The following is a 26387-nucleotide window of genomic DNA, read 5'->3' on the forward strand; positions in this document are numbered from 1 at the left end:
CAACAACTTGAGACAGAAGCAGGGACAACTAACAGACCAAAACCAAGGTGAAGGGGACCCTGTATCCTCCCCTTGCCAGGCAGAAGGCAGTAGCCTCAAAGGGAGGAGTGAACGGAAGCAAGTCCCCACTCGGCGTGGCAGGCAAACCTTCTCCTCCTCGCCCACCTTGCCTTGCCACGTACCCCTGTACAACAGGTAGGAGGCTCTGGCTGTGGAAGGCCACTCAAGGGAGGATATGGATGGTAGTCAAGCTACACCAGAGGTAGCGCCTAGGCCAGAAAGGCCCACACCTTGTGTCGTGACCACCCCCACGAAGAAGAAAAGGCGGGTTATAGTTGTAGGGGACTCCCTTCTGAGGGGTACAGAGGGCCCATTATGCAGGGCAGACCCTCCCCTCAGAGAAGTCTGCTGCCTCCCGGGGGCCCGCGTTAAGGACATTATGAGGAAACTCCCCAGCCTGGTACGGCCCTCTGACTATTACCCACTGCTGCTCCTCCATGTGGGTGGGGATGAAGCAGAGACACGTAATGCAAAAGTGATCAAAAGGGACTTCAGGCTCTTGGGATGGTCACTGAAGGATTTGGGAGCGTAGGTAATATTCTCCTCCCTCCTTCCAGTTGAGGGCAGCAATGTTGGGAGGAACAGGCGGACACAGTCCATAAACATGTGGCTCTGTGGCTGGTGTCAACACCACAACTTTGAGTTCTTTGACAATGGGACGGCCTATACGGCATCAGGCTTGATGAACTCTGATAGGATTCACCTCTCTCAAAGAGGGAAGAGAATCTTTGCCCAGGAACTAGCGAGGCTCATCGACAGAGCTTTAAACTAGGCTCAAAGGGGGAGGGGGATAACATCAGGCTTGCCTGTGACATGTTGTGGGATGACGTGTCTAGCATGTTGGAGGGACGGGGTGCTGGTGAGGGCCTTCAGCGTATTGCTCAGAGACGTGCTGGATGCACTACAGCACACTCGAAGCCTAGAGATGAGCCAGGGGCTCCGGATGCAACAGGAACCAACAGGGAGACACTGGGAGAATACATCAAAAGAATTCTAGCCGCTCCAGCCAGTAAGTCAGCCTCATCGGGGACACAACTGAAATGCCTCTACACGAACGCACATAGCATGGGGAATAAACAAGAGGAGCTGGAGACGTGTGCGCGCCTGCAAGGCTATGACCTTATTGGCATTACAGAGACGTGGTGGGATGGCTCCTATGACTGGAGTGTTGGGATGGAAGGATACAGGCTCTTTAGGAAGGCCAGACAGGGCAGACGAGGAGGGGGTGTCGCCCTCTATGTCAATGACCAGCCGGAGTGCATGGAGCTCCACCTGGGGATGGACGAGGAGCCGACCGAGAGCTTACGGGTCAGGATTAAAGGGAGGGCTGGGGCAGGGGACATCATAGCGGGGGGTCTGCTACAGGCCACCTGACCAGGGAGACCGAGCAGATAAGGCCATCTATAGGCAGATAGGAGCAGCCTCACATTCACAAGCCCTGGTCCTTAAGGTGGACTTCACCATAAAAAATTAACATCAAAGCAATGAAAGGCAACGTAAAGTCAACGTCCTCTTGGATTTGCAATGCATGTTCCCCTCATTCAGGCTGCAATCCAGATCTCAAACACACTGACTGATCCTCCTCCCACAGTTATCCAATGCTGCTCCCAATGTTTTAACTTCGTCCAACTTTGCCACAGCCAACCGGGCAATGCAGCAGGGATATAGGGAACCAAAGAGGGTTCCCACAACAAAGGGTTGTGGGAACTGGCAGGGGAGTTATGTTCAACTAGTATCCTACCAAAAACCTCCTCTTGTAAGGAAATGCTGTGGCGACAGGCAAAGGCAGGCGCGTCCACCTGTATTGCTCGGTGGGTGTCCATCAGCTGCTGGTAAGCTTTATGCTGAAATGGTGATTCCGGAAAGAGACACTCGCCTTCTTGAATGTGCAGCTTTAATTGAAGCATAGTATTATACATTAGACTGCCATCTCTAGGTCATTTTTCTCCACTTTCTAATTTATACATCGACCACCAGTGCTGACAATATTCAACAAGCTGCCTCTGAGTGAGAGGATCTCCCCCCACCTTTCTCCAATGTTTCAATATACATCCTAGAGGAGATTTTCTCCAAATCCCCCTTTCCACTGAGGGTTTATTACCCATTATAAAATAGTATGAAAAGCAACACAAGACCACAAAAGCAACGACTTAACACAAAATAACAAAACGTCGGGAACTCAAACCCCTCATACCAGTGGGACTCTAACCCACCTCTTCCAAACCTGGGTGTCCTACAGACTTTCGTCCGATAGGATCGAATCCTTCCTTTAGGTATCTTTATAACCACATTAGTGTAATTAACCTCTGGGAGAATATGTGCAACGTATACCCCGACCAATTTTCCCTTTAACCACATTAGTATACTCCAAGCATCCCTGTATTAGCGTATACTAAACCCTTTACTGGAATTCCATAACCTAATCCTGCAAGGATTTTTCTACCCTTAAATATAAAGAAAAGCAATGCCTTACCACTCCCAGGGGCCATGTGCTGGACCTCCACGGATCAGAGGATCAGTGATCTCCCTGAAAATACTTGGTGCACCACATCCAATGGTCCGAGAAGTCTCAGCTACAGGGTCCCACCTGGGTCACCAGAAACTGTCACCAAATATGGGATAATAAACTCTCCAATACTCCATTTTAGTATTAGAAAGCAGGCATTGCTTTATTCGGCACCGGATGCACAGGGGATAGCCTTGCCTGTCGTGCATACCCTAAAACAAACGTTCATCCTTTATATACCTTAAGACGTGAATATTCATACATTTTCCAAGAAATCTCTGCCTTTCCACCTATCAACTACATTTACGTAATGCTGGCGTTGCAAAACTATACTACACATGTGCGAGGGTCTCGGGTGGTCGTTTGGGGAGTTAGCCCCCCACTCCTTTGTCCCTGTTACGGTCACAAGCTTTTGAGGACAGTTTATTCTCCTTGGATGTTTCCCAACTCTGTTGTCCGGCCAAGCTGTTCTTCCTTATCAACCCTGTTTGGGCAATCCTGCCGGGATGTTTCTGTTCTCAAGGGTAGGATATCTTCTCCGTACACATTAATTACTCATAGGCCTTGTTAAATTCAAAGCTAATGATTGTTTGGTAAAAGAATTTCTCAACACTGCCGTGGGCAGGGATCTCTGAGATTTCAGGCCATGTCCCCTCGCCACTCCCGCCCGCTGAGCTGAGGTCTGCGCTGCCTCCTCCATGCCAAGGGACGATGGATGTGAGGGGCTGCCGGGCTGCTGGAAGCGCTCACCCAAAATGCCTTCCTGGTTTGGGTTCTGTGTTTTCTCCTGGGGTGGACTGTGTCTCAGGAAAGGTCTTCTGCAGCACAGAGGCAGAGCCGGGCAAGCTGAGGAGACTGAGGGCTGGAGTCAGGGGAAGGGTCCATCCAGGAGATGCATCAGGACCTGGCACGCTTACAAACTGCTGGACTTGGACTCTCTTGAAAATGGAGATGGCCTGAGCAGCTAGTTCAGCCTCTGCAGGGGAAGAGAGCGAGCAGCAAGGTCATGTTCTCAAGGAATGGCATTTATGGAAGAGCCTCCTCCTAGACCCTGTCCCTGACAAGCAGCTTGCTTAAGGCACCCTCCCATGGTGCCAGCTGTGTGGAGGCCTTGGAAAGGACTTGTTGCTCTTGACAAGCTCTTTCTCCATCCCTGCGCTTCTGAGAGCTCTCAGCAGTGACGCTGTGAGAGCTGAGGCCTTCTGTAAAAGCTCTGAGTTCATCTACTGGCTCTGGTTTTCCCAGGCTGTGCATTAAGTCCGGCTTTGTTGAGCCTCAAGTGGGGCTCTTGTTCTTGTCCATTTTTTTTCTCTGAAACCATTCAAGTGCTGAGGACTGGGATTTGCCCACAGCATCATGTTTTGCTCTGGGCTGTCTGCGGACCTCAGTCTGCTTTTGGGATGCTCTCTGTGGGACAGGAAGACAATTGCTTTGAGCTGCCTATACTTCTGGAAGGATTACCCACCTTTGCCTTCCACCCGAAATACTCCTTAGTGGCACTTGGGTTTGAGGGTTGTTTTTTTTTAAAAAGGGAGATGTGTGTGAATAGCTGAGTGGTAGTATACAGGGACTAACCTTCTCCTGCTTAGAGTAAATGGTTTTATAGCTAAAAATAGCCATTCCACGTTAGAAAACTTGGTTCCCTTAAAGATTCAAGCTCTTGCTGATGGAGTCCTGGCTGACAAAATCCCCTCCCAGCTTGCTTAAATATTAAACCCTCTTTAAAGTGGCGTTCAGATTACCTAGTGTGCTTTATCCCAATGTCGTGGTTTAGGCCCAGCCAGCAGCTGAGAGCCACGCGGCCGCTCACTCACCCCTCCCCCAGCGGGATGGGAAGGAGAAGTATAACAAAAGGCTTGGGTCGAGGTAAGGACAGGGAGAGATCACTCACTAATTATCATCACGAGCAAAACAGACTGAACGTAGAGAGGAGATTCATCTAATTTATTACCAAGCAAAACAGAGTAGAGGAATGAGAAAATACAATCAAATGTTAAAACACCTCCCCCCACCCCTCCCATCTTCCCGGGCTCAATTTCACTCCCAGCTTCAACCTCCTCCCCCCTCAGCGGCACAGGGGGGCAGGGAACGGGGGTTGCGGTCAGTTCAGCACACATTGTCTCTGCCGCTTCTTTGTCCTCAGGGGGAGGACTCCTCTCAACATTCCCCTGCTCCAACATGGAGTCTCTCGTGAAGGCTACAGTCCTTCACGAACTGCTCCAGCGTGGTCTCTCCCACGGGGTGCAGACCTTCAAGAGCAAACTGCTCCAGCGTGGGGTCCCCCACAGGGTCACAAGTCCTGCTGATACCTGTGAATATTGAAATATTAAGATCAATTCAAGCAATTAGAGCCATTGCTCAATAGAGGTAACCAAACAAAAGGGAAACCATTGTAACTTAGAAAATAATTAGTTGCAAGATAAGAAGCTCTGGAACAATCTCATTTTAAACAGCTCGGCCTTGGAAGAACAGATGCGCAAAGATAAGAAAGTTACAAGGTGATCACAAAACCAGCCTTGAGGGATAAGGTATACGTGATACCAGGACTGAGTCTGAAGACCCCCAACGACCACCCGGACGTGCCAACAAACATGTGCGAAAGACATTAGCATATGCTAACGAGTTCCCGGAAAATCCATGAATGTGATAAGCACTACTCGGAAATATACTGAATATGTATATTAACATAGTATAAATACTTGCTAGTTTTGTCTTTTGGGTGTGCACGTTAGGTGGAGTTATCCCCCGTGCACCCAGTGCTGCAATAAAGAATGCCTGCTTTCTAAAACTTCCAAATAAGTCTTAGAGAGTGAATTATTTTGCTGCTTTCCGGTAACACTGCCAGCAAACCTGCCCTGGCGTGGGCTCCCCTCTTCACGGGTCCACTGGTCCGGCCAGGAACTTACTCCAACGTGGGCTTCCCACAGGCCACAGCCTCCTTCAGGTGCCTCCACCTGCTCCGGTGTGGGGTCCTCCATGGGCTGCAGGTGGAATCTCTACACCCCCTCATCCTTCCTCCATGGGCTGCAGGGGGACAGCCTGCTTCACCATGGCCTTCACCATGGGCTGCAGGGGGATCTCTGCTCTGGTGTCTGGAGCACCTCCTGCCCCTCCTTCTGCACTGACCTAGGTGTCTGCAGAGTTTCTTACATCTTCTTACTCCTCTCTCCGGCTGCAAAAAGCTCCCCCAACTGTTTTGTTTTCCTTCTTAAATATGTTATCACAGAGGCGCTGATGGGCTTGGCCTTGGCCAGGGGCGGGCCCGTCTTAGAGCCAGCTGGCTTTGGCTCTATCAGACACAGGGGGAGCTTCTAGCAGCTTCTCACAGAAGCCACCCCTGTAGCCGCCCCCCCCCCGCCCCACTACCAAAACCTTGCCACGCAAATCCAACACACCAAATTAGTCGTAATTGTCTAAAGCGTGTATTTTTCTTCTTTAAAACTAGGATGACGGAACCCCGTTGTGTGTCTGGTTTAAATGAGCTGAAGCTATTGTTGTTTCAGGTTGAGGGTTTCTACTGTTATTTTTCCCCCTTTCAGAGGAAGGTGAACTTGCACATCTCGCCCTCCAGGAGCGAGGATGCCGTGTCCAGGTTCAAGCTGATGCTCTCCTCACAGCTTGCATCCTAGAGTTGAGCACGGAGGGGGCGTCACTCTGCGAAGGTCTGGTGTGTTGTAGTAGTGGGTGCTGTGAGGTCTGGAAGGCAACCACCGCTGTGAGGGCTGGTGGGTGGCAATGGGGTGGAAGCGGCTGTTGGGGGGTCTGTCATTTGCATAGCCCAGCCCGCCCCCCCCCCGCCCCCCCCCACGCTTCAGAATGTCTGGGTCCCTGCGGCAGTTTTTGAACTGTTCCTCCTAGCTGGGTCAACAGACCCAGTGCAGACAGTAGATGCCATTAGAGCTCCTGTCTGGCATCAATCCCTCGGTATTTGGAGTCAGAAGAGGTGAAATTTGAACCTACAGGTCTTCTTCGATGACCTTCAGGAGCTCTGGGCTGCGGGTGGCGACTGGCTCTCTTGTTCTGACCCAGTGACTGGTCCCATTGCTCACAGGAGGTGGAACAGCTTGAACAGGTGAATCTGCCATTTCCCTTCTTCTGGGGGTTACGGGAGCTGTTTCGGAGGTGAGGGAGACACAAAGTCATGGTCTGGAGTCAAATTGGATAGAGCAGAGATGGACAGTAATTTATCTGACCTCAGTTGTGTATCTGTAATGTGGTTGTAATCGTCTGCGCCTGCCCAAGTGGACTAAGGTCCTGTTTTGTTTTAAAGGAGATATAATGAAGAAAATCAGGGAATCTCGTGCGCGGTCTTTCTGACCAACTATATAAGCATTTACTGTAGGATGAGATGAACAGGACCTTGAACTCACTGGTTACACTGACTAACTCTCCATTGCCTACAGATGGGACCAAGGTTGGCTCGGACAAGGGTGTCTGCATTAGAGACATCCATGTTTAGTCAGACGAATCGCACTCCAGTCTCTTGTGTTCCTCTTCAGGTCTCTGACAACTCTGCTGTTAGCCCTTCTTGAGGCCAAGCGCAGTCTCTGTCTCCTGTATTTATCTCTCGTTTTGTTTTTTTTGGTTTGGTTTAGTTTTGTTTAACAGAAAGAAAAGTCAGTCTTAAGATATTCAGTTGCGGAAGAAAGTTTGTGTTTGAAGATCACACTTGGATCCTCAAGTGGGTCTAATTAGATGCCTTTTCCTCTTCTGTTCACCCCCAATAAGCTTAGGCACTCTCCGTTTGTCCTGTTTCGGAGGACCGCTGCCCAAGGCACCTAGCATTGCAGAGGGAGATTCTGTATCTCATTTTGCACCGTGAATTTTGTGAGTCAGGAGAGCAAAGTATTATTAGGACATAAGCTGATTAAATTGCACTGAAGTGAAAAAGGTGCTCTATAACTTTTGAGAGATAATATTGGGTATGATCAGAATTTGGGTATTTTGAGCAAAAGATGCTTAAAAAGTTAGGGAAAAATGATTAGCATAGCGCTGGGGGTTTTTTTTAGTTTGGATTTTTTTATATTTTAGATTTAAAGTTTTAAGGTAAACAAATTTAGTGGAATTGATGTGGGAAACATGTTCAAATAGCCAAGTATTTCTTTCAAAGGAGAATAAGCAAAGTAGCAGCTACAAAGAGTCTTTCGGCTTTCAAGCGTTTTGTATTTTTGAACCCAAATCTATAAGCTCCTGTTAAATGAAAGTGGCCTACAAAAACAATCTTTTCATTCTGTGTCACAAATTTTATGATCCACCCCTGTCTAAAAAATGATTGTTGGTATTGCTTAGTAGAGACGTAGGCAAGTAGTGGTTGGCCTCTCAGGAGATGTATCTCCTTTTGTTCAGAAGACTCTCGGGCTGCAGCAAGCGGCCAGGCGTCACAGCGCAAATGGAGGATCCCAAAAAGAAGTCAGCAAGTTACAAAGGAGGAATGGGCAAGTAAAAGGCAAAAGCCTGAATCCCATCTGTCCTAAATAATGACCTGCTCAGCTCTGGGCTGGTGGCACAGCCCACCTGCAGTGCAGGGTCTCGGGCACAAGTCTTCTGCAGTTCGGTAGTTCTCTCCTTCCTCACAAAGGAAAAAAAAAAAAAAAGAAAAAGATATAACAGGCGATACATGTTCCTATAGTTCAGTAAATGGAAAAGAAACTTAGATTTAGATCTGTTTGCCTCTTCTGGAGGATGGCCTTGAGCACAAAGGAGAAGAGTGCCCTAATAGCAGGCTGCTGGGCAGGTAGAGGGGAGGCAGGGAGTCTGCTCCCAGGGAAGCTGTTCCGCTTGGTCTAATTCAGGAGCTGGTTTATTGGGGGTTTGAAGGCGAGTTCCCAGCACACACACCATAACTGCTCCCTCTCTCTCTGGCCCGTGCATTGTCCTGATACTGCTCCAGGCTTACAGAAAATGGGGAGCCCACCGTTAAAGGGAGATTCTCACCTTGGGATGCCTGCAGCCTTGAGCTTAGCCTTGCGCTTGGTCCATGAGAGCGCCACGGCTCTAACTGCAAATCTGAGTGAGCGAGGGATGCGGAGATGGCACTTTTGCAGGGAGCGCCTGGGCTGCTGGACGGGGTGAGACCCGTGCCAGCCAAGTCACCTTTTAGCTCCAAGTGATTTGTCATGAAATAACATGCATGGCAGCCAGAATCCTGTGGTGTTACTGCTATGTGTTTTTCTTTACAGGTTTCCAGCTGTGTTCCTCCTCCCTGGGATAAACAGTGTTGCCAGTATTTCTTTCTATCGTAGAATACACAAAATGCATTCCCTTCACAAACAGTGCCCTGTAATCCTGTTGTTATCATTATTGTTGACCTTTTTTGGAATTCCTCCAGGTTATGAATGCCTTTCTGATGAGAATCCTGGGATTTGAAGGGGTTTCTGAGCAACGTTTCCTCAAGAATCAACAGATTGTTTCCTTTTCTGTTTTCCTTTACATCCCCTATTTCCTCATCTCTGACATCTTATGATGTTCAAAGTGGAGCTATGCAAATAACTGATTTGGGGGTTTGCTGCAGAGGGGTCCGAGGCGAGAGTCTCATGTATAGTAATAGTAAATCAAATGAGTAGTAAGCCAAAGGCCAGGGGCTGGAACCAAACCCACAGTCAGCTATGGGCCTGACACTGTGAATTGAGTACGTTTCCCCCTGGGAGACTTTGCCCTTGAAAGGGGTCGTTTCTAAGGGCGTTATCTGAAGAAAAGCCCGAAATGCTAAAGCAGACTTCAACGTTTCTTTGCCGCTTCTTTTTCTTATGTTTGTCAATGCACGTGAGCAGCGTGGGTTTTTTCCTTGTTTGCTTGTGGTGTACAAAAACAATCTTGCTAGAAGAAGCCCATGTTAAAAGGAAAAGAAGCAGCATTAGTGTTTCTGGGAAATACGCTGCTTATGCTGTTAAGGATTGGAACTGGAGATGTAGCTGTGAGTTAAAGGTTTGAAGAGCAATGAAGCTAAATCCGAACACGTCTAATCCTAAGATGGGCTGCTAAGAGTTGCCGACTGGTAAGGATGGTTGCTGGAAGTCTCGTCCTCTTTAAGGCTGTGAAGACGTGCTCCGACGAGGCCTTTTCCCAGCCCAGGGTGCTCAGGGGTGCAAGACATGCACATCGCCATCAGCTCTGCCAAGTTTAAGAGAGGTTGTACACCTGATGGTTCCCCGGTGGGGATGATGGTAGCTGCAGCTGCATCCCCCCCTCGCGGAAAAGACAGCAAAAATGGGGTTCGTGGTAAGTCTGCAGCCGCCGACGGGGGTGTCTGTGCCTGGGACGGTGCCCGGAAATTCTCAGGTGAGAGATGCTCCCCCCTGACCAGCTGTGTAAAGGGTGTTGGAAAGTTATTTCCATCCCCTCGGATAAAGTCATCGTACGCTATTGTGGCTCTGCAGCGTGAGACCTGGCTCTGGCTTGGGGCATTTGCCATTTGAGTGACAGACCGGAAAAAACCCACCCTAAAGTTAGGATGCTTTCCAGATGATGAGACTTTCTTGGTACGTCTACCTACTACTGGCCTTAGCAAAATGAGAGCAGTTGTCCTTATATATGCCAGAGCTTGGGAAATAAAGCTGTGATCCGTAGAAAGTCAGTACTCGGATAGATGGCTTAACAGCCGAGAAGCACTTGCGCACCATGCGGGATTATTGGATTATTTTAAGGCTATTGCAACTGCCTTGCTATGCTTCTGTGTCCCATGACAACCTGCCTATGTCTGTACATATACACATGTACATAGACCCTGTTAGCCTATGCACAGTTGTAGATACAGTCACATAAGCGTACGTCATCTCAGAAACCTAAAGAGAAGCAGCTTTCCTCCCAGCGCGTCATGTTTTCACATGGTTTAAAGCAAGAGGAATCTACAGTTACAGCTGTGTGCTCCTAATCACTGTGCTCCTGAAGGAGCCACGTGGGCAGCCTCCTTCACGTATTGATGGCTGTGAGAAAGCAAACCGGTTGTCACAACAAACGTTCCCAGCCACCTCCTAAAACGGCTTCTGTAGCATGAGGGTTTTGTGTTCCAGTGTTTCTTCTGCTCTTGTTGAAGTGCCAGTTCTGAAGAACTGTTGCAAATCTGGAACAAACCCAGCGCTTGTCCTCAGGGATGTTTGAAAATTCATGCAACGCCTAAAATTCAGACAGGACAGACAAAGGAAGGATGCTTGTGATTCATTGTTATTTTGAAAACTGTAATTTTGAGTTATAATTTCCATCGTGTTTTTACTCTCCCCTTTTCCTTTCCAGGGAGCAAAGCTGATTTTAGCTCTTCAGGCAGCACGGCCACTATTTCAGCACCTGAAGTCCATATGTCTGCTGCTGGGAGCAAAAGATCTCTTTTTTCTCAGAAGTAAGCAAAGCAATGTTTCCTGAATGGTGCAAGCCTTGCTAGTGCAGACACACCACTCCGTAAGGCCTTGCAGCTAAGACAGACAATATCAGTATTGTGAGTTTTCAAACAATTTGGGTAACGCTGTGCTCTCAGGCAGCACTTTTACACTGACGAGAACTGTAATATGAGATAGGAAAAAAAAAAAGCACCTTGTGCTCTGCCCACGCAATCCCCACTGGTTAAATTTTTTGGAGTAGGTGGGAAGAGTTCCCGTTGGCAGGACTGGTTTCCTGTCCTTTGTGGAAGAGCTGGCAGGCAGACTGGGACCAGCAGCGGGACACCCGTATGCTTAAGTCACACAGACACCTCTGAGGTCACAGTGTGCCCCAGTGTAGAGAGATCTGCAGAACGATGCTTAATGAGCAGCTTCCTGTCTGTGTGGGGAGACTGTTAGAAAAGTAAACATTTCTTAAGTGCTCTCTAGGTTAAGTCTAACAAGTGAAGGTACTGCCTGGGGGAAAAAAACAATACTAAGTATTATATGAAGCCCTAAAATCACCTGACTTGCACTAAGGTTATATCTATCGATTCATATATTATTGTGCATTTAAATCCAACTTTATATTGGAGCATACGGAGCGAGGTAATTGGACAGAAGTCCTCTGTAATAATGCTCCTTCAAATGCATTGCTGTGTTACGGACAGTCTGTGCAAATTCTGCCTCACACACGAGTTGATGCTGCACTGCACCAACTGGAACGAGATGTCTCCTTTGCAATGTTCTCTTTGCACTCTTTGACTTAACTCGCTATGAAACATTGCCATGTTGTCACAAACCACAGTCCTGCACTTCATTGTAAAATAGTTGTAAAATCACCCAAACCGCAGCGGTGTGGTGAAGGTTTGCAGCAGCCACCCAACCATCTCCTCCTTATGAACTGCTCCATTTTCAGAGATGGGAGCAAATCAAGTCAGACAAATTTTGAGATTTTGCTTCATAATTCTGCGGCATTTAAATTTTTATGTTCAAGGCTTCTGTTTTGCTGGCTGGATTTGCCTTTTTCTGTATTTTTTTTGAACCCAGCCCTTTCATTCCAGTTTAGAAGAACAACTTCCATGAGAGGAGGAAGGTAGCAGCGCAGTAGTGCAGGAAGGCAACCCAAGTGCGCGAGCAAGGAACGCGCCTCGAGAAGCTGTCCTCAGAGCGCCCCAGCCCTTTGGCAGCTGCCGGGCAGCGCAGATGCCAATTGCTTTCAAGCACACAGGTGACGGATCATTTAATAAAGAGTGGGAAAGGAAAGGTAGACGGGTATGAGGGAAACTGGAAGGAAGAAAGACGAGGTTGTGCTTTTGTCTGTTTTAATACCATTCCTGCCTGTTCGCAGCGGGGTTCCAGCTGTATCTAAGCAAACGAATAGCTGACAACGGCAGCTGAAGCACCCAGTATGCCAAAGGCAGAAAAGAACAGTGGCTCAAAGAAAACCTGTGTTCAGTGCAGGCTGTGATCTCTTGGGCTGCTTGCTGAGGAGCACGAAGGCAGTCTTACAGCAAAGGGGAAGCGGTCCGGAGGATGAGGGGAAGACAATGCCCAGGCAAGGCGCGTTGGATGGGTGTGCACAGATGCTGCATCAGTGGTGCAGGGGACTGGCAGGTGCACAGCATGGCGCAGACGTGGGGACATCCATAACACGTGGTTCCCATGCCGTGCTGGGGAAGGACAGAGATCCCACAGGAGCCAGCAAGGGCTGCAGGAGCTCCCGCGGGAGCTGGCAGCAGAGGCTGCAGGCAGCTGGGCAACACTGGCATGCCAGTGGATTCCAAGTTTTGCTCACTGGAGCAGGGAGTGCCAGGTTCCCACGCACCAAGCTAGAGACCAGGGGCTGAGCACCAGGGGAGGGGGAGGTGTACCGGTGCACGGGGTCAGCATGGGGGGGTCCTTGGGATCCAGGTGCTTCAGAGACCCCCCCCCCCGAATGCACAGAGTGGCTGAATCTGAGGATGAATCCCGGTTCTGCTAAATGAACCAAGTGGTCCGATGAATTATCGGCACGGGAACATCTCTCACCGTGCCGTTTTTCAGTGAAAACATAGGAACTTAGGGAAAGAGTTGGCTGGATTTGAGCATCTTTGCTCCTGAAGTGGAGGAGTCCATGCAGCTGGTATGATGAACTCAACCGAGAACAAGTTCCTCACTGAATCTAGGCGATGCTCTTACCGTAAAGGGGAAAGAATTAGTGCAGTTGTATTAAGAATACAGCTGAGAATCTCATCTTGAATGCGGTGTGCAAGTTTTGGTAACCTGCTTGCAAGACTTGAAGTCCAATAGGAATACACGAGGAGAAGAGCTGTTAAGGTGTGTCGGGGGAACAGTGAGCCAATTAATGAAGAGAAGGTAGTCTTGTTTGTTGCAACATTTAGCTTAGTGCAGCCAAGGCTGGATTGTGGACCATCGACCACTAGGGATAACAAAGAATGGAAGGAACTGGTAAGAGAGGACCTGAGAGTGTGCAGGTGCAAACAAGATGTGAAGACACATCTGTTGGCAAGTCGGAAGGCTCATATCTAACGGCTGGTTGGCTTTGGAACAGCTTTTTCACGTTAAAGTGGCACGAAACCAGCTGGTTGCAGTGCGGAACTTGGTTCAGAGAAGCACTTCTGCAGTTCTCTTGCACGGTTGTCTGGAACAAGGGGACTCCTAGAACAGTGTCCCTTATCAGCGGCTCATTAGCTATGGGCTTTATTTCATTAGGTTACAAACTGTAGCTGTCTGTTGCCTGGACTGCAGTCACTTTCGTCCTGCAAGCAGTAAACTCGAGAATAGCGTAGTGTATCTTCTAGCAAGCATAACACTTAAGGGATAGGAGGACTGTCACCCTGTTGTAGGCAGAGTTAATAAATCTCTCAACTAGTGCAGAAAAAGCCCCTTGGGCAGTTCCAGTGTACTTACTCTCCTTGTAGAAGGAAAAGCTTACGAGGTTGTCCTGTTTCCTCAACTTCTTCCCAGTATAAGAGAAGCCAAGGAGAGTGCGAGCTGCTTTATCTGCGTCTTTATCTCCTCCGTCAGCTTTCCAGAGGGAAGTCAGGACCAGAGAAGAGCGGGCCCTTGCTGAGACACCGGTCTGACACGATGGGTATCAGACAATTGCCTGATCTGGTTTTGTGAGCAAGAGGAACTTGAAGCCCAGTGGCATGCCAGTTCAAGCAGCAGCTTCTCCGCCTCTTACTGTAGAGTCTGCCAGATCCCCGGGCTGTCTGGCTGCAGTGAGGAAATGGATGTTGAAGATAATACTAATGCTGGGGACAGAGGAAAGTTGCAAATGAATTTATTCTTGTCCAGACTGAACGCAAGTGTAGAGGGTGTAGCAGTGGGTGGGGGCTGGGTTTTGTTGTGTGTTTATGGCCTTAGCAGTCTCCAGTACAAAGCACACGGGACTGGTGCTTACAACGGGGCGTTATTTTCACCATCCTCTCTCTACTACTTGGCGCCAACTTTGTTTTACTCTCTGTTTTAACAGATTAGTGAAAAATAGTTGTAAGTTCTTAGAAAAGTGGCTGCTTATTTCCTTAGAATTCACAGGCAGGATTTCCAAGCCTGGCAGGTCTTCTGTTCTTGAAAAGTTTGACACTCGCATTTTGAATAAATAGCACAGTCATTGCTGCATCTTATTGTCTGGCTAGCCTAAGTTCACTACAAAACTAGGCGTTCTTCCCCAGGCAGAAATGGGCAGGCAGCAGCGTTCCGCATCCAGGTGCTCCATTTCTGAAGCTTTTAAGCTGGGCACCTCTCAAACACGCAGAAATGTCCTTCCGCTCGTTGCTCTTCGGGTGGCTTCTGAGCTCCTGCTTCACACACGGCCTTTGGCAGAGAGTGGGGACCAGCGGGGCTGGGGCTGCAGCCAGTGCCCTGGGTTGGTGGGGTCATTCCTCATCCAGACGCTGCTTCTCTTCCCTGGGGAGTTCCCTGACTAGCTCCCTCCTGGCCTCCTTTATTGCCCTGTGGGTTCTCCTGCTGTGGGGGGAAATCCGCTCCCCAAGCACCGTTTGTAAAAGAGAAGAGAAATCTCTTCCCCGCCCCTCTCGCTGTCTTCTCCCAACTAAGACGGGCTCTGTGATGGCAGGAGCAGTGCTTCTTGCAAGGGCATGGTCACACGCCCAGGGCATGCTCCCAGCTTGCAGCAGTCTCCCACTGGCTGCTCTGCAGGATCAGCTAGAAGTCAAACACGACGCAGGTTTTGCAAATCAAAGAAACAGGAGGTATGCAACCCCCTCGTTCCCTTGCTTTCCTTCCTCTGCTTTTATTTGATCTTTACAATGGAGAAACCAAACCAACAGAATCAGTCACGCTTCTGCGCAGAACTGGGAGGAGTATCTGAGAGAGCAGGAGATGGCGCTGCCACCCAGAGGGACCTCAACAGGCTGGAGAAAGGGGCTGACGGGAACCTCCCGAACTTCAGCCAAGGGACATGTCAAATGCTGCCCCGGGAGAGGAACGGCCCCAGGCCCCAGGACATGCTGAGGGTGCCCGGCTGGAAAGCAGCTCTGCAGAGAAGGCCCTGGGGGTCCTGGTGGACACCACGTTGAACTTGAGCCAGCAAAGGCGGCCGAGGGTGTCCTGGGCTGTATGAGGAGGAGCATTGCCAGCAGGTCGAGGGAGGGGATCAGCACCGCTGAGGCCTCCCCTGGAGGCCTGTGTCCAGTGCTGGGCTCCCCAGGACAAGAGAGACGGGCACAGACTGGAGGGAGTCCAGCGAAGGGCCACCAAGATGGGGAAGGGACTGGAGCAGCTCTCCAGGGAGGAGGGGCAGAGAGAGCTGGGACCGTTCAGCCTGGAGCAGAGAAGGCTCGGGGGATCGTCTCCAGAGATGGAAATATCCAAAGGGAGGGAACAAAGGAGATGGAGCCTGGCTCTTCTCAGTGGTGCCCAGGCTCCGTCCGGCTCAGGGTGGCCCTCCTTCAGCAAGGGCTTGGACCAGATGACCTCCAGATGACCTCCAGAGGTCCCTGCCAACCTCAACCACCACCACCACCACCAGGCACTGCCCAAAAGGGGCCTGGGCAAAGGCAGAGGCCTGAAGCACGCTGCCGGACGGGCTCTGCATCACAAGGTCTGTGTCTGAGGCTGGGGGAGGAGGTTCTGGGTCCCTCCCCGGGTGCGCCCCTGGAGAGCCCTGTGATGACACCAGAGAGTCACAGTCACCCCATGACGTCACTTGCAGTGGGCACCCATACACGCCAGCGTGGTGTACTGCCAGCGGCACACGAGACGTTGAGTCCTGTGGGCAGCACCCGAGCCGTCGAGTCCTGCCAACAGCACACCAGCCATCGTGACCTGCCAGCAGCCGAGGAGCCGCCGAGACCCACCAGCGGCACCCATCAAGTCCCACCAGCAGCAGAGGACAGGACACCAAGTCCCAGCAGCAGCACTGGAGGCGTCCAGGCGTGAGCCAGCGGTGCCGGGAGCCGCCAGGAGCTCCCGGTGGGGGGACACCTGCCCCATCTGCTTGGGTCCCCTTGAAGACCCTGCTGGCGTGGACCCGTGCTGGCATGCCTTCTGCCACGCCTGCATCCAGCGCTGGGCTGCCATGGCCCTCGCTGCCACCTGCCCGCTCTGCCGGCAGCCCATCGCGGCCATCCACCACCTGAGGGTGGACGACGACCATGCCGGGGTGGCCCGCAGTCCCCACGGCCGGTTCCATCCCTACGCGGGGCCGTGGCGGTGGGGGCGGCAGAGGCAGCAGCGGCAGCAACACCCCGGAGGCCCCCGGCGCCGGAGCCTCTCTGCCGAGCGTGGGGAGCGCAGCCCCCCCGTGCCCCGCCAGCGTGTCCGGAGCCTGTCCTGGGAGTGGGACAGCGACGGGCGCAGCCGGCTCCGCTCCCCGCCGGAGACCCGCGAAGACGCATCGTGGCTGCGGAGGGTCCGGGAGGAAGAGCCGGGCTCAGGGGACCACGTGCACCACCTCCCCTGGCTCCGCCCCTGAGCGGGGCTGCTGGGCCCCCCGGGGTCCCTCTCAAATAAAGTCACCAGTGTTGCAGAGAGAGGGGCCACGCCTGGTTTCTACACACCGCTTTGCTCGTCCCCGAGGGGATGCATCCCTGGAAGGGGAAGGAGAAAGGGAGAAAGGGAAAGGGAAAGTCCCCTGGGACTCTTCCAAGCAGATCCCCAGAGGGGACCAGTGTCTGCTCTCCTGAAGGCCAGGGCGAGGAAAGAGGTTGAGATGGAGGTTTGGGGGAGACGCCTCTCCTCTCCTCGCCTCTCCTCTCCTCTCCGGCACCCCCCTGTGTGCTGGGATCCCACGGGAGGCTCTCTGGGCCGGGGGAGGCAGCCCCAGCACAGCCACCAGCTGCCTGTGCTGCCTGCGGGAGAAGCGGCCCCAGCCGGGATGTTCCTCGTGTTCAGGGAGTCTCTTCTTCAGGGAAATCTGGAGCCCTTCCTCGCTCCTCTCCAGCTGGGGAGCACTCCGGGGCATCCCCAAGAGCTGTGCAGTGGCAGCGTGCCCCAAAGGGCACCAGACCCTCGGTGTCACCCCGCTCCATCCCCTCCTGCAGACCGGATGGCTGGGGAGCTCCCTGCGTTGGGGCCGAGCTGCTGCCCACACCTGCCTGCTGCCTTGGCAGACCTTGCTGCCCAGTGAGCAGACCCAAATGTTGGGGTTGAGAGTTTTGGTGGCTGCGTCTGCCCCAGCAAGGGCAGCCGAGCATGAGGTGAGGCTGCTTGGAGCATCCACGGCCTCTCAGTGCCTTCTGGGCCCTGGAGATGGATGCAAAGACAAAAATCTCATGGAGATTTAGATCAGAAAATGCTGGCAAGCGGGAGGTGGCTCTGTTGTACTTCCCAAAGACTCCTTCTGAGCAGCATCCTCTCATTGGAGGTCCCAGGCCACGCTGGGCATCAAGGTGGCCCTTTCTGTCCTTCCCCAGCACTCCAGGCGAGCAGGAGGCAGGACATTTGCAAGCAGCTTTCTGGTACCTAGAGGAAAATCCAACCCTTGCAGGACTTTCGGCCCAGTAGCTGGCAAAGCTCAGGCCCTCGCCCACCATGCCACCAACAGGACGGGAGCAGGCTCACATGCGGGCTCATGTCACGGCTCGCAGCATCTGTGTGCTTAACATGAGACACGTGGTGCCTCCAGCACCGGGCCATGTTCCCGTGTTTCGTACTACATCGCCATCAATATTGCAGGGTGCTGCGCTGCTGCCACCCCAGTGTAACCCACCCTGGCACTGCGGCTGTATTGCAGGGTGGCGTTGGCTCATCCCCCCACAAGAGCTGCTCTGTGCTGGGTGTCAGTCCGCGCTGGGGCCAGAGAGGAATTAAGAGGCTGAATCTGTAATGGATCCTCGCTGGATGATCAGTGTTTAAAGGCTTTGATCTGCTGCTTCTTGATTGTATTCCAGCCCTCGATGGAATTTCTCACATGTAACTGAGCCCCACTAATCCATCCTGGCCATATATAATGGATGGCAGTGGAGTGAAGGAACACAAACGTGGCTGAATATCAGTAACAGATGTCTGGGCAGCAGCGCAGTGGGTCCCTCTGCCGAAGATCCCCCACTGCCCAGTACCTGCCCTCTGTGCCAGCCAGTGCAAAACCCTTCCTCTGTCCACAAAGCCTGGCCTGGCTGTGTGCCAGGGCAAGTGCCGTGGCCAGCTTCAGCCATTCTCCACTGCCCCAAGGAGCAGGACGAGTCTTGGAGCCAAGCCACTGAGCCACTATTTCCAGGACAGGCACCGGTGCCACCCGCTGAGCCCCGGCACTGCCACTTGATGCCTCTGTCAAATATTAATGCGATGCTCACTACGCTCTCTGCCCTGCCCCAGCGCTGCAGCCGTGGTCCCTGCCTGCTCCAGGGCTGCCCGGCCCCTCCAGCTCCCCTCCCACCCCGTAGTGCTCATTCCTCCCTGCGCAGGGACTTCTGGGGTGCAGCTGCACCCACCTTTGCATGTTACCCGGGCAGGGCAGGACCCAAGCCCCTGCTCTTGGCAGGGAGCTCCCAGGTGCCACCTGTCCCCGGCGGCCAGCTCAGCCCCCCCCGCGGCAGGTAAGGCCCCGCTGGGGCTGCGGGCGCCCCCGTCCCCCGGGCTCGGTCCTCGGCTGCGGGGGCATCGCGGTGGCCCCCCGGGGGGAGAGGGGGCTGCGGGGGCTCTGCAGCTCCGTCCCGTCTTCTGAAGGAAACGCCCTCCCGTGGGTCTTTCCTGGGGAGGGTTCTCCGCAAACGACCGGGGTGATGTGCCGGGCATCTTCACGGGGCAGCCCTCACCCGTTCACGCGTGGGGGGGCCCTGGGGTTGTTTGAGGGCCCATCTCCCCCTCGCCTGCCCTCCTCCAGGAGGAGGCCTGCGCCTCTCTCCCCCGGCAGCCACCCGGCCCAGCGGGGGATGGAGCCCGGCAGGTCGGTGCCAGCGGAGCTGAAGCTCCGCCAGCGCTCGCAGCGGGCCAGGATCCCGGCGCCCTTCTTCGCCCACCCGGTAGGTCGCTGGCTCCGCCCGCGGCCCCCGGCTCGTCCTCTCGGCTGGCGCTCCCCCCCCGACCTCCCCGGTACTCTGCCCGCACAGGGTGAGGCGGCCGAGCCGGCGGACACCCCCGGGCCGGCCCCCGCGGAGGCAGACGCGGACTCCCTGGTGCCCACGCACGACGAGCGGGGCCGGCCCATCCCCGAGTGGAAGCGGCAGGTGATGGTGCGCCGGCTGCGGGCCCGGCTGGCGGACGAGGAGGCGGCAGGCGGGCAGGTGCAGGGGCGTCCCGGGGATGGGGGGCGCGGGCTGCCGGCCCGGCGGGACGCTGACGCCCCCCCCCCCCCCCCTCCGCAGGACGCGGACTCCTGGCGCTTCTCGCCCTCCCGCCAGGCCGTGCTGGGCCCCTTCGGGGAGCTGCTGACCGAGGCAGACCTGCAGCAGCTGGAGCGGGCGGTGGAGAGCCTGCGGCTGCGGCGGCGGGGCGAGGAGTACCAGGGCGAGCTGCGGCGTCTGGCGCGGGAGCTGCGCGCCCTCCTGCCCGCCCCGCTGCTCAGCATCACCGTGCGCAGCCCCCCACCCGCCCCCGGGCAGCCCCTGCCCCTCTGGTGTGGCCGCCTGGCCGGCGCCGTCAGTAGCCTGGCCGCTCTGCTGGCCCACGCCGAGGGGGCGCGAGTCGCCTCCCCCGCCGCCGCCACCGCCCCCCTCGCCGCCCCCGCCAGGCAGCCCCGGGAGCCGGCGGGAAGCCTGGCGCAGCGGGAGATCCGGCAGTGCGGGGTCTGCGTCCGCAGCCTTCGCGGCGCCTTCGAGACCGCGTGGGGGGCGGCGGAGGGGAAGGCGGCCGGGGGGAGCGGTGCGGAGGCCGCCAGCGACTCCGGCATCAGCTGCGAGGAGACGTTTTCCGACGGCGGCGGCTCCGCGGGGCCGGAGTGGGGCAGCCTGAGGAAGGAGCGGATCGTGATGCTCTTCCTGAGCCACTGGAGACGGTCCGCCTACGGGCCGCCCCCGCCGGCCGCCGGGGACCCCCGGGAGGCAGCGGGGGGTGCGGCGGCCCGCTTGGCGCGGCAGAGGGCGGCCATCCAGCGGCTTCTGGGCGGCTGGCGGGACGCCGCCTCCCGCCGCCCCCCGCCGCCCCCCGCCGCCGGCCGCGCACCGCTATCGCCGGAGCAGTTCGTGGCGAGGGCCGGGGAGGGGCCGGCCGACTACGACAGCCTGTCGCTGGAGCTCTTTATGCTGGGTTATTTCCGCATCCTGGAGCAGGAGCTGCCCCCCGAGGAGCGCCGCGGCCGCCACCTCCTCTGCTTCGAGGTCTTCGAGCAGCTGGGCCGGCACGGCTGGCGGGCGGTGCGCTCCTTCCACCGCGCCGTCACCGACGAGATCGCCGCCGGCCGGCGGGGCTGGCGGGACGGCTTCGACGACATCAAGGCGAGGTATTTCGGATCCCCCCAAAGTTCGGCCCGGCGGCCGGGGGAGGCCGGGAGAGAGGGGGAGGAGATCTGCCGCTACATCGACCGCAGCTTCGCCTTCTGGAAGGAGAAGGAAGCCGAGATCTTCACCTTGGAGGAGTGATGCCCGCTGGCGGGGAGGGCGGAGGGCTGCGGGAAGCCGCGGGCTGCAATAAACGCCTTTTCGGTTCTGTTCGAGCTGAGCAAGGCTTCCCAGGGCGATGGAGAGGGACCGCCCTGGCACCCCGATCCCCCACCCCCCGGCATCGATGTCTTGGCCCCCGGCTCCCCGTGGCGAGGCGGCCGCCGCCGTTTGTTTGTGGCCGCAGAGGGGTGAGATAACATCCTATATTTAACACTCGGCATCGGCAGCAATAGCCGAGGGGAGGAGGAGGGACATTGCGGGGACCCCCGGCGACCGATGGAGCGGGGGGAGAGATGGGAAGATGCTGCCGGGGGGGGGGGGGGGGGGGCTTTTCCCCCAGGCTTGCTGTGCCCGGCTGGCCGCGGAGGGATGCTTTCCAAAAAGCTGCAACGCCGCGGGGCGACGAGGATGGGCAGCAGCGGGCAGCTCTGGCCTCACGGTGCCTTTAAGAGCAGGGAGCGGTGTCCCGGCGCCACCTAAAAATAGTGTGTCCCTCCCCGTCCCGGCTTGGATCCCGTGTCGCTCCGGGGTGTCCCTCCCCAGGGCCGGGACCGCCGCCACTTCCCCCCGGCAGGCCGGCCGGAGGGCTGCAGAGCCCGGGTGAGAGCGGGAGGGAGCGAACCGGAGCGGGGCTCAGCCTTGTCCCAAAACCACCACACGCCCCCGAAGAATCGGTGGCAGCCTCGGCAGAGCAGCTCGGAGCGTGGGGAGGAGAAATCACGGCCACCCGTGGAAGCGGAAGTGAGGGGCTCCAGGGAGCACTTCTGCCCCTGCTGGTGCCTGTAAATTAGGCGCTGGGAAGGCGCGGTTGTGCCGGGGGAGCGGGGAGAGGGGCCTGTCGTCGCCTTTTCCTGGCAGGGACATCCTCCCACGCTCTGCTCGGGCTCTGTCTGCCGGCAAGTCCCCGCGGCCATCCCCAGCACCATGGTGAGGAACGTGGACGACTTTGACTTCTGCCTGCCCTCGCACGCCCAGGGCGTGCTGGAGGGGCTGCAGCAACTGCGTGCCAACCCCAAACTGTCGGATGTGACACTGGTGGCAGGCGGGCGGGAATTCTCTTGCCATCGAGGCGTCCTGGCCCTCTGCAGCCACTACTTCCACGCCATGTTCTCCGGTGATTTTGCCGAGAGCATCGCAGCACGGGTCGAGCTGAAGGAGGTGGACCCTGGAGCGCTGGAGATGCTGCTCGACTTCGCCTATACGGGGAAGGTCACCATCAACCAGGGCAACGTGGAGGGGCTGATGCGGACTTCAAGCCAGCTCCACTTTCCCACTATCCAGAAGGTCTGCAGCCGCTACCTCCGGCAGCAGATGGATGCCACCAACTGCCTAGGTATCTGCGAGTTTGGTGAGAGCCACGGCTGCCCCGAGGTCTCCTCCAAGGCCTGGTCTTTCTTGCAGGAGAACTTTGAAGCCGTCTCTCAGCAGGAGGAGTTTCTCCAGCTCTCCAAGGAGAGGTTGACCATCTACCTCTCCAATGACCAGCTGCAGGTGCAGGAGGAGCAGAGCCTGGCTGAGGCTGTGCTGCGCTGGGTACGCCATGACCCAGGGTCCCGAGCCCAGTTCCTGCCTGAGCTGCTGGAGCTGGCCCACCTCATCTCACTGCCTGACCAGTACCTGCAGAACCTGCTTGCCACCGAGCCCCTCATCCGTGACTCAGATGCCAGCAAGGCCCTCGTCACCCGATCCCGTGCCACAGTGGGTACCCCCTGCCCCAAATCCCATCCCCCAAGCCGAGGGCTGGAGGCTCAGCTCAGAGCCTGATGGTCCTGCCCCGGCCTCTCCATCAGGGGCAGAGTGATGCCAGTGCCCAGAAGAACCCCCTAACCCCACCGCAGAAGCTGGAGGAGGTGCTGGTGGTGGTCGGCGGCCGCGTGCTGGAAGAGAACGAGGATGAGGATGGGGGGGTGGATATGCCGGTTGCCCCCAGGAATTTCGCTTTCTACAATCCCAAAAGCAGTAAGTGCCCATGGCAGGGATGGGGCAAGTGCACATGCGCACGTGCACACACGCGCACCACACCCCCCCCCCCCCCCCCATGTTAATTAACCCTCCATCTACCTCAAAGCCACCTCTTGCAAAACTGTCAGGAGGGGCACTGTGGCGGGGGAGGGAGGGAGGAAGGAAGAGTGAAACAAGGCTGGCTTAAAAGCATCATCGCTGGCTGTGAGGGGGTCACCGCTTGGCTCTGCTGCATTTCAGGGCGATGGATGGCTCTGCCCGACTTCCCTGATTACAACAAATGGGGCTTTTCCCTGGTGGCTCTGAACAACGATGTGTACGTCACAGGTAGGTGCCAGGGCTGCTGGGGTGGGTTGGGGATCCCCAAGGAGTGGGTTAGAGGATGGGGGACATGAGGTGCTGGTGTGGGGCCAGGGGCTATCCTCCTCTTGGAGCAAAGCCCTCTTATTGCACCTCTCTTGGGTGCATCCGGCTGCTGGGGAGGCATTGCCAGGGACAGCAGCATGCAGAGGGGGTGTCCTGCCTGACCCATCCCTCCCCAGGCGGCTCCCGGGGGTCCCAGAACGACACATGGTCGACGACCCAGGCCTGGTGCTTCTGCCCCAGGGATGGTGCCTGGAATCCCATTGCTTCCATGCTGAAAGCCCGGACAAACCACACCAGCGCCGTCCTCAATGGTGAGATCTACGTCATTGGGGGTAAGGCCGCAAAGACCCCGTGGGTGCTGTTGGGATGGGAGTTTGTGGGTGACCTGGAGCAGCGGGGTGGCTGCAGCGTCCCACTGCCCTGCAGGGACGACAGTGGACGCAGTGGAAGTGGAGCGCTATGACCCCTATAACAAGAGCTGGTGCGCCATCAGCCCAGCCCTCAAGTATGTGAGCAATTTTGCTGCTGCCAGCTGCTTGGGCAAGCTCTACCTGGTAGGCTCCTGTGCCGTCAAGTACAACGCTCTCACCCTGCAGTGCTACAACCCTGTCCAAGGTGAGAGCTGGCTGCACCGCCGTGCCCCACCGACGCCTCCCTGGGGAGCAGGATTGAGGGGGACCCCCAGGCAGGTGACATCCTGTGCCGCCAGGCATGGTCCCATGGGGTCCGACCAGGTGCTAATGGCGTCTGGCAACGGCTGCGGCACAGGGCCAGGGGCCAGCTGGGAGCACGGCTGCCGGCAGCACAGACCTGAGTCTCAGACCTCCAGCACAGCATGGACCTGAGCTTCAGTGGAGTGGGATCCCCGGGGAAGAGGGGTGGGGGAGGCTGCCCACCTTGGGGAGAAACTGAACCCCCGTGACAACACCACCTCCTCGAGCAGTCTCTGCGCAGCCCACAGTGGTCTCCCCCATCCCACACCACCACTACAAACAATATCCTTCCCACTTTTTTTTTTTTTTATGCAAGAGCCTTGTTTGGGATGGGGTCTGCAGATGCTGCCCTGCCTGGCCACTCTGTCCCCTCCCTTTCAAACTCCCCCTGAAATAGCTGAGGGCTTGGCAATGCTTTTTTTGGTCACTGGCAGCTGCATAAAGAACCAAGCTGCACTGCTGATGGCTGCTCCTTGCAGATCTGTGGAGTGTGATCACATCCCCCTTCATCCCCAAGTACCTCTCAGCCCCACGCTGTGCCACCCTGCATGGGCTCATCTACCTCATCGGGGACAACACCAAGAAGGTCTACATGTACAACCCGGAGGCCAACATCTGGCAGAAGGTAGCAGGATGCGGGGCCAGGTGCAATCATGCTCCCAGCACCCCGCAACCATAGCCCTGCACTCCCTCCCCCCAGGTGCCACCACCTCCTCTCCCTCCTGCCTGCTTATCCCTTGGCTCTGTTAACCCCTGCAGAGCCAAAGATGCCCCAATCCTTCCTCCTCTGCTCCCCTGTCACATCCACACTAAGAGCGCAGCTTTCATACCAAGTTACTGCTTTTAAGCAGCATTCGCACTGCAGAAGCCCACAGGACCCCCCCCCCCCCCCCCCCCCCCGCCCTTTTCCAGCACCGCCCTCCTGCAGGGTGTGCAGGGCTCCTGCATGTGCAGTCTGGCAAAATCCTGCCTGTCCCCTCCCCGACCCCCGCAGCAACCCCAACCTTGCTCCCACACAAGCACCACACAGGGATGCTGCTAAAAGCAAGACATGGCCCAAGGGGTCCCCAAACCTCACAGAGAGGACAGGGCGAGGGGATGCGCCCAGTGGGTTAATGCTCCGTGGTGGGAGTGGGAGGTCCCCAGGGGAATCCCCACGCATCTCATCCTGCCCCTCGCACAGGTGCAGCTCCTGCACACGCTCCACGAAAACGGTGGGATGGTGCCACTGGGCGACCGGCTCTTTGTCACTGGCGGCCACTGGAAGGGCATGGATGGGGACTACCGTGTGGAGATGGAGGTGTATGACTGCACCAAGGACCTCTGGACACGGGAGGGCTCCCTGCCCTGCCTCTGGCTCTTCCACAGCTCCTCCTCCATTTTCATGGACACCTCCAAGTGGACGGAGGCTTTCCAGGGTGACCATGGGCTGTAGGAGAACCCACAGTGTTGTCTGTCACTCTGTGCAGCCGCTCTCACCTCTCTCCTCACTGCCAGTTCAGCTCTTTGGGGGTGGAGATGAAAACCCCTCTGCCAGGCTGGCTGGGGCATTGGGAGCATGTTCCCCCCCCCCCCCCCCCCCTCGTGGGGTAAAGGCTTTTGCTTATAAACATGCTTTGGCTAATGCTTTTGTTTTGTGTTGTTTAAAACTTGCCTTTTCCCCCCTCCAAAACCTCAAAGCTTTTAGGGTATTTTGAGGCCTCCCAAAGTGTGGCCCATCCTAACAGAGACTGCCCGACATTGCTGCCTGGTGGCCATGGCCCCTTTCCCCATCATGTCGACACCCAGCATGGAGAAACCTGAGGGAGACTGGGGAAATCTCTTCTTCCCAACACCCAAAGCTGTCAGACCCGCTCCAGCACGGGGTGGAGCACAATGTCAGGAGATAAAACAGCTTTTGGATGCTTTACGTCCTCAGGTGGCATGGCAGCCTACGGTGGGGTGCTTCATCCTGGGTTCTCTCTCAGGATGCACAGCACGCACCCTTGGGAAGTGACCAGGGTCATGGTGAAGCAGCCGGCACCCTCAGTGGCTCCCGGTGCCAGGACAGAGCCGAGCGGTGCTTCCTGGCCCGTCCCCATCTCTGCTGGGACCCGGTGGAAGAGGACACGCCAGGACGGAGCGAGCACAAGGCAACGCTTCCCTGGCGAGCAGTCCCACTACCGGCACTGGCACGTCGTAGCTCTGCCGGCGTCGTTTGATGGTTAATCTGTTCTGTGTTGGGGGTTTTTATTATTTTTGAAGCATTAAACACCCATGCGGAGGAGCTTTGCGGGTCGTGGGAGCAGCCCCCTCGGGTGGGGGGGGGAAGGGGAGCGTCCCCCTCTTGGGCGCTCCGCGCTGCTCCCCACGGGCCATGCGGGGTTTGGCACACGGGGGGGGTTCTCGCGTCCCGCGGGAGACAGTGGGGGCTCTCCCGCGGCAG

General features: G+C 55.9%; 2 protein-coding genes across 8 annotated transcripts; both read left to right on the forward strand.

The window, feature by feature from the left end:
• The first annotated feature begins 19022 nt into the window (after window positions 1-19022).
• ESPNL (espin like) lies at window positions 19023-21133 on the forward strand. 2 transcript variants are annotated; one of them, XM_054836090.1, is made up of 3 exons: window positions 19023-19346; window positions 19434-20761; window positions 20994-21133. In XM_054836090.1, exons 1-3 carry the CDS (start codon window positions 19107-19109, stop codon window positions 21130-21132), a joined length of 1707 nt encoding a protein of 568 aa, XP_054692065.1. In that variant the 5' UTR covers window positions 19023-19106; the 3' UTR covers window position 21133. The 2 variants fall into 2 exon arrangements, with proteins under 2 accessions (XP_054692065.1, XP_054692064.1); XM_054836089.1 differs by lacking the exon at window positions 20994-21133 and having other exon boundaries at window positions 19434-20987.
• Window positions 21134-21258: 125 nt separating this feature from the next.
• KLHL30 (kelch like family member 30) lies at window positions 21259-26160 on the forward strand. Of its 6 annotated transcripts, none has more exons than XM_054836082.1 (7): window positions 21265-22619; window positions 22712-22880; window positions 23124-23210; window positions 23426-23581; window positions 23676-23864; window positions 24442-24607; window positions 25146-26154. In XM_054836082.1, the coding sequence occupies exons 1-7, from the start codon at window positions 21846-21848 to the stop codon at window positions 25657-25659; spliced, it is 2055 nt and encodes a 684-aa protein (XP_054692057.1). In that variant the 5' UTR covers window positions 21265-21845; the 3' UTR covers window positions 25660-26154. The 6 variants fall into 6 exon arrangements, with proteins under 6 accessions (XP_054692059.1, XP_054692057.1, XP_054692061.1 ...); XM_054836086.1 differs by having other exon boundaries at window positions 24480-24607; window positions 25146-25583; XM_054836087.1 differs by having other exon boundaries at window positions 21268-22619; window positions 24480-24587; window positions 25146-25422.
• The last annotated feature ends 227 nt before the right edge of the window (window positions 26161-26387 follow it).

The sequence above is a fragment of the Grus americana genome, chromosome 9 (genome assembly GCF_028858705.1).
Source record: "Grus americana isolate bGruAme1 chromosome 9, bGruAme1.mat, whole genome shotgun sequence".
Lineage (NCBI taxonomy): Eukaryota > Metazoa > Chordata > Aves > Gruiformes > Gruidae > Grus > Grus americana.

Excerpts from the sequence above, each read along its gene's own strand:
- KLHL30 (XM_054836082.1), top strand. The coding sequence starts at position 21,846 with ATGGTGAGGAACGTGGACGACTTTGACTTCTGCCTGCCCTCGCACGCC. Across the intron at positions 22,881-23,123 it reads TTTCTACAATCCCAAAAGCA|GGCGATGGATGGCTCTGCCC; the intron begins GTAAGTGCCCAT and ends GCTGCATTTCAG. Across the intron at positions 23,582-23,675 it reads TGAGATCTACGTCATTGGGG|GGACGACAGTGGACGCAGTG; the intron begins GTAAGGCCGCAA and ends ACTGCCCTGCAG.
- ESPNL (XM_054836090.1), top strand. The coding sequence starts at position 19,107 with ATGTGCCGGGCATCTTCACGGGGCAGCCCTCACCCGTTCACGCGTGGG. Across the intron at positions 19,347-19,433 it reads CGCCCTTCTTCGCCCACCCG|GGTGAGGCGGCCGAGCCGGC; the intron begins GTAGGTCGCTGG and ends CTGCCCGCACAG. Across the intron at positions 20,762-20,993 it reads TTCGACGACATCAAGGCGAG|GGCGATGGAGAGGGACCGCC; the intron begins GTATTTCGGATC and ends AAGGCTTCCCAG.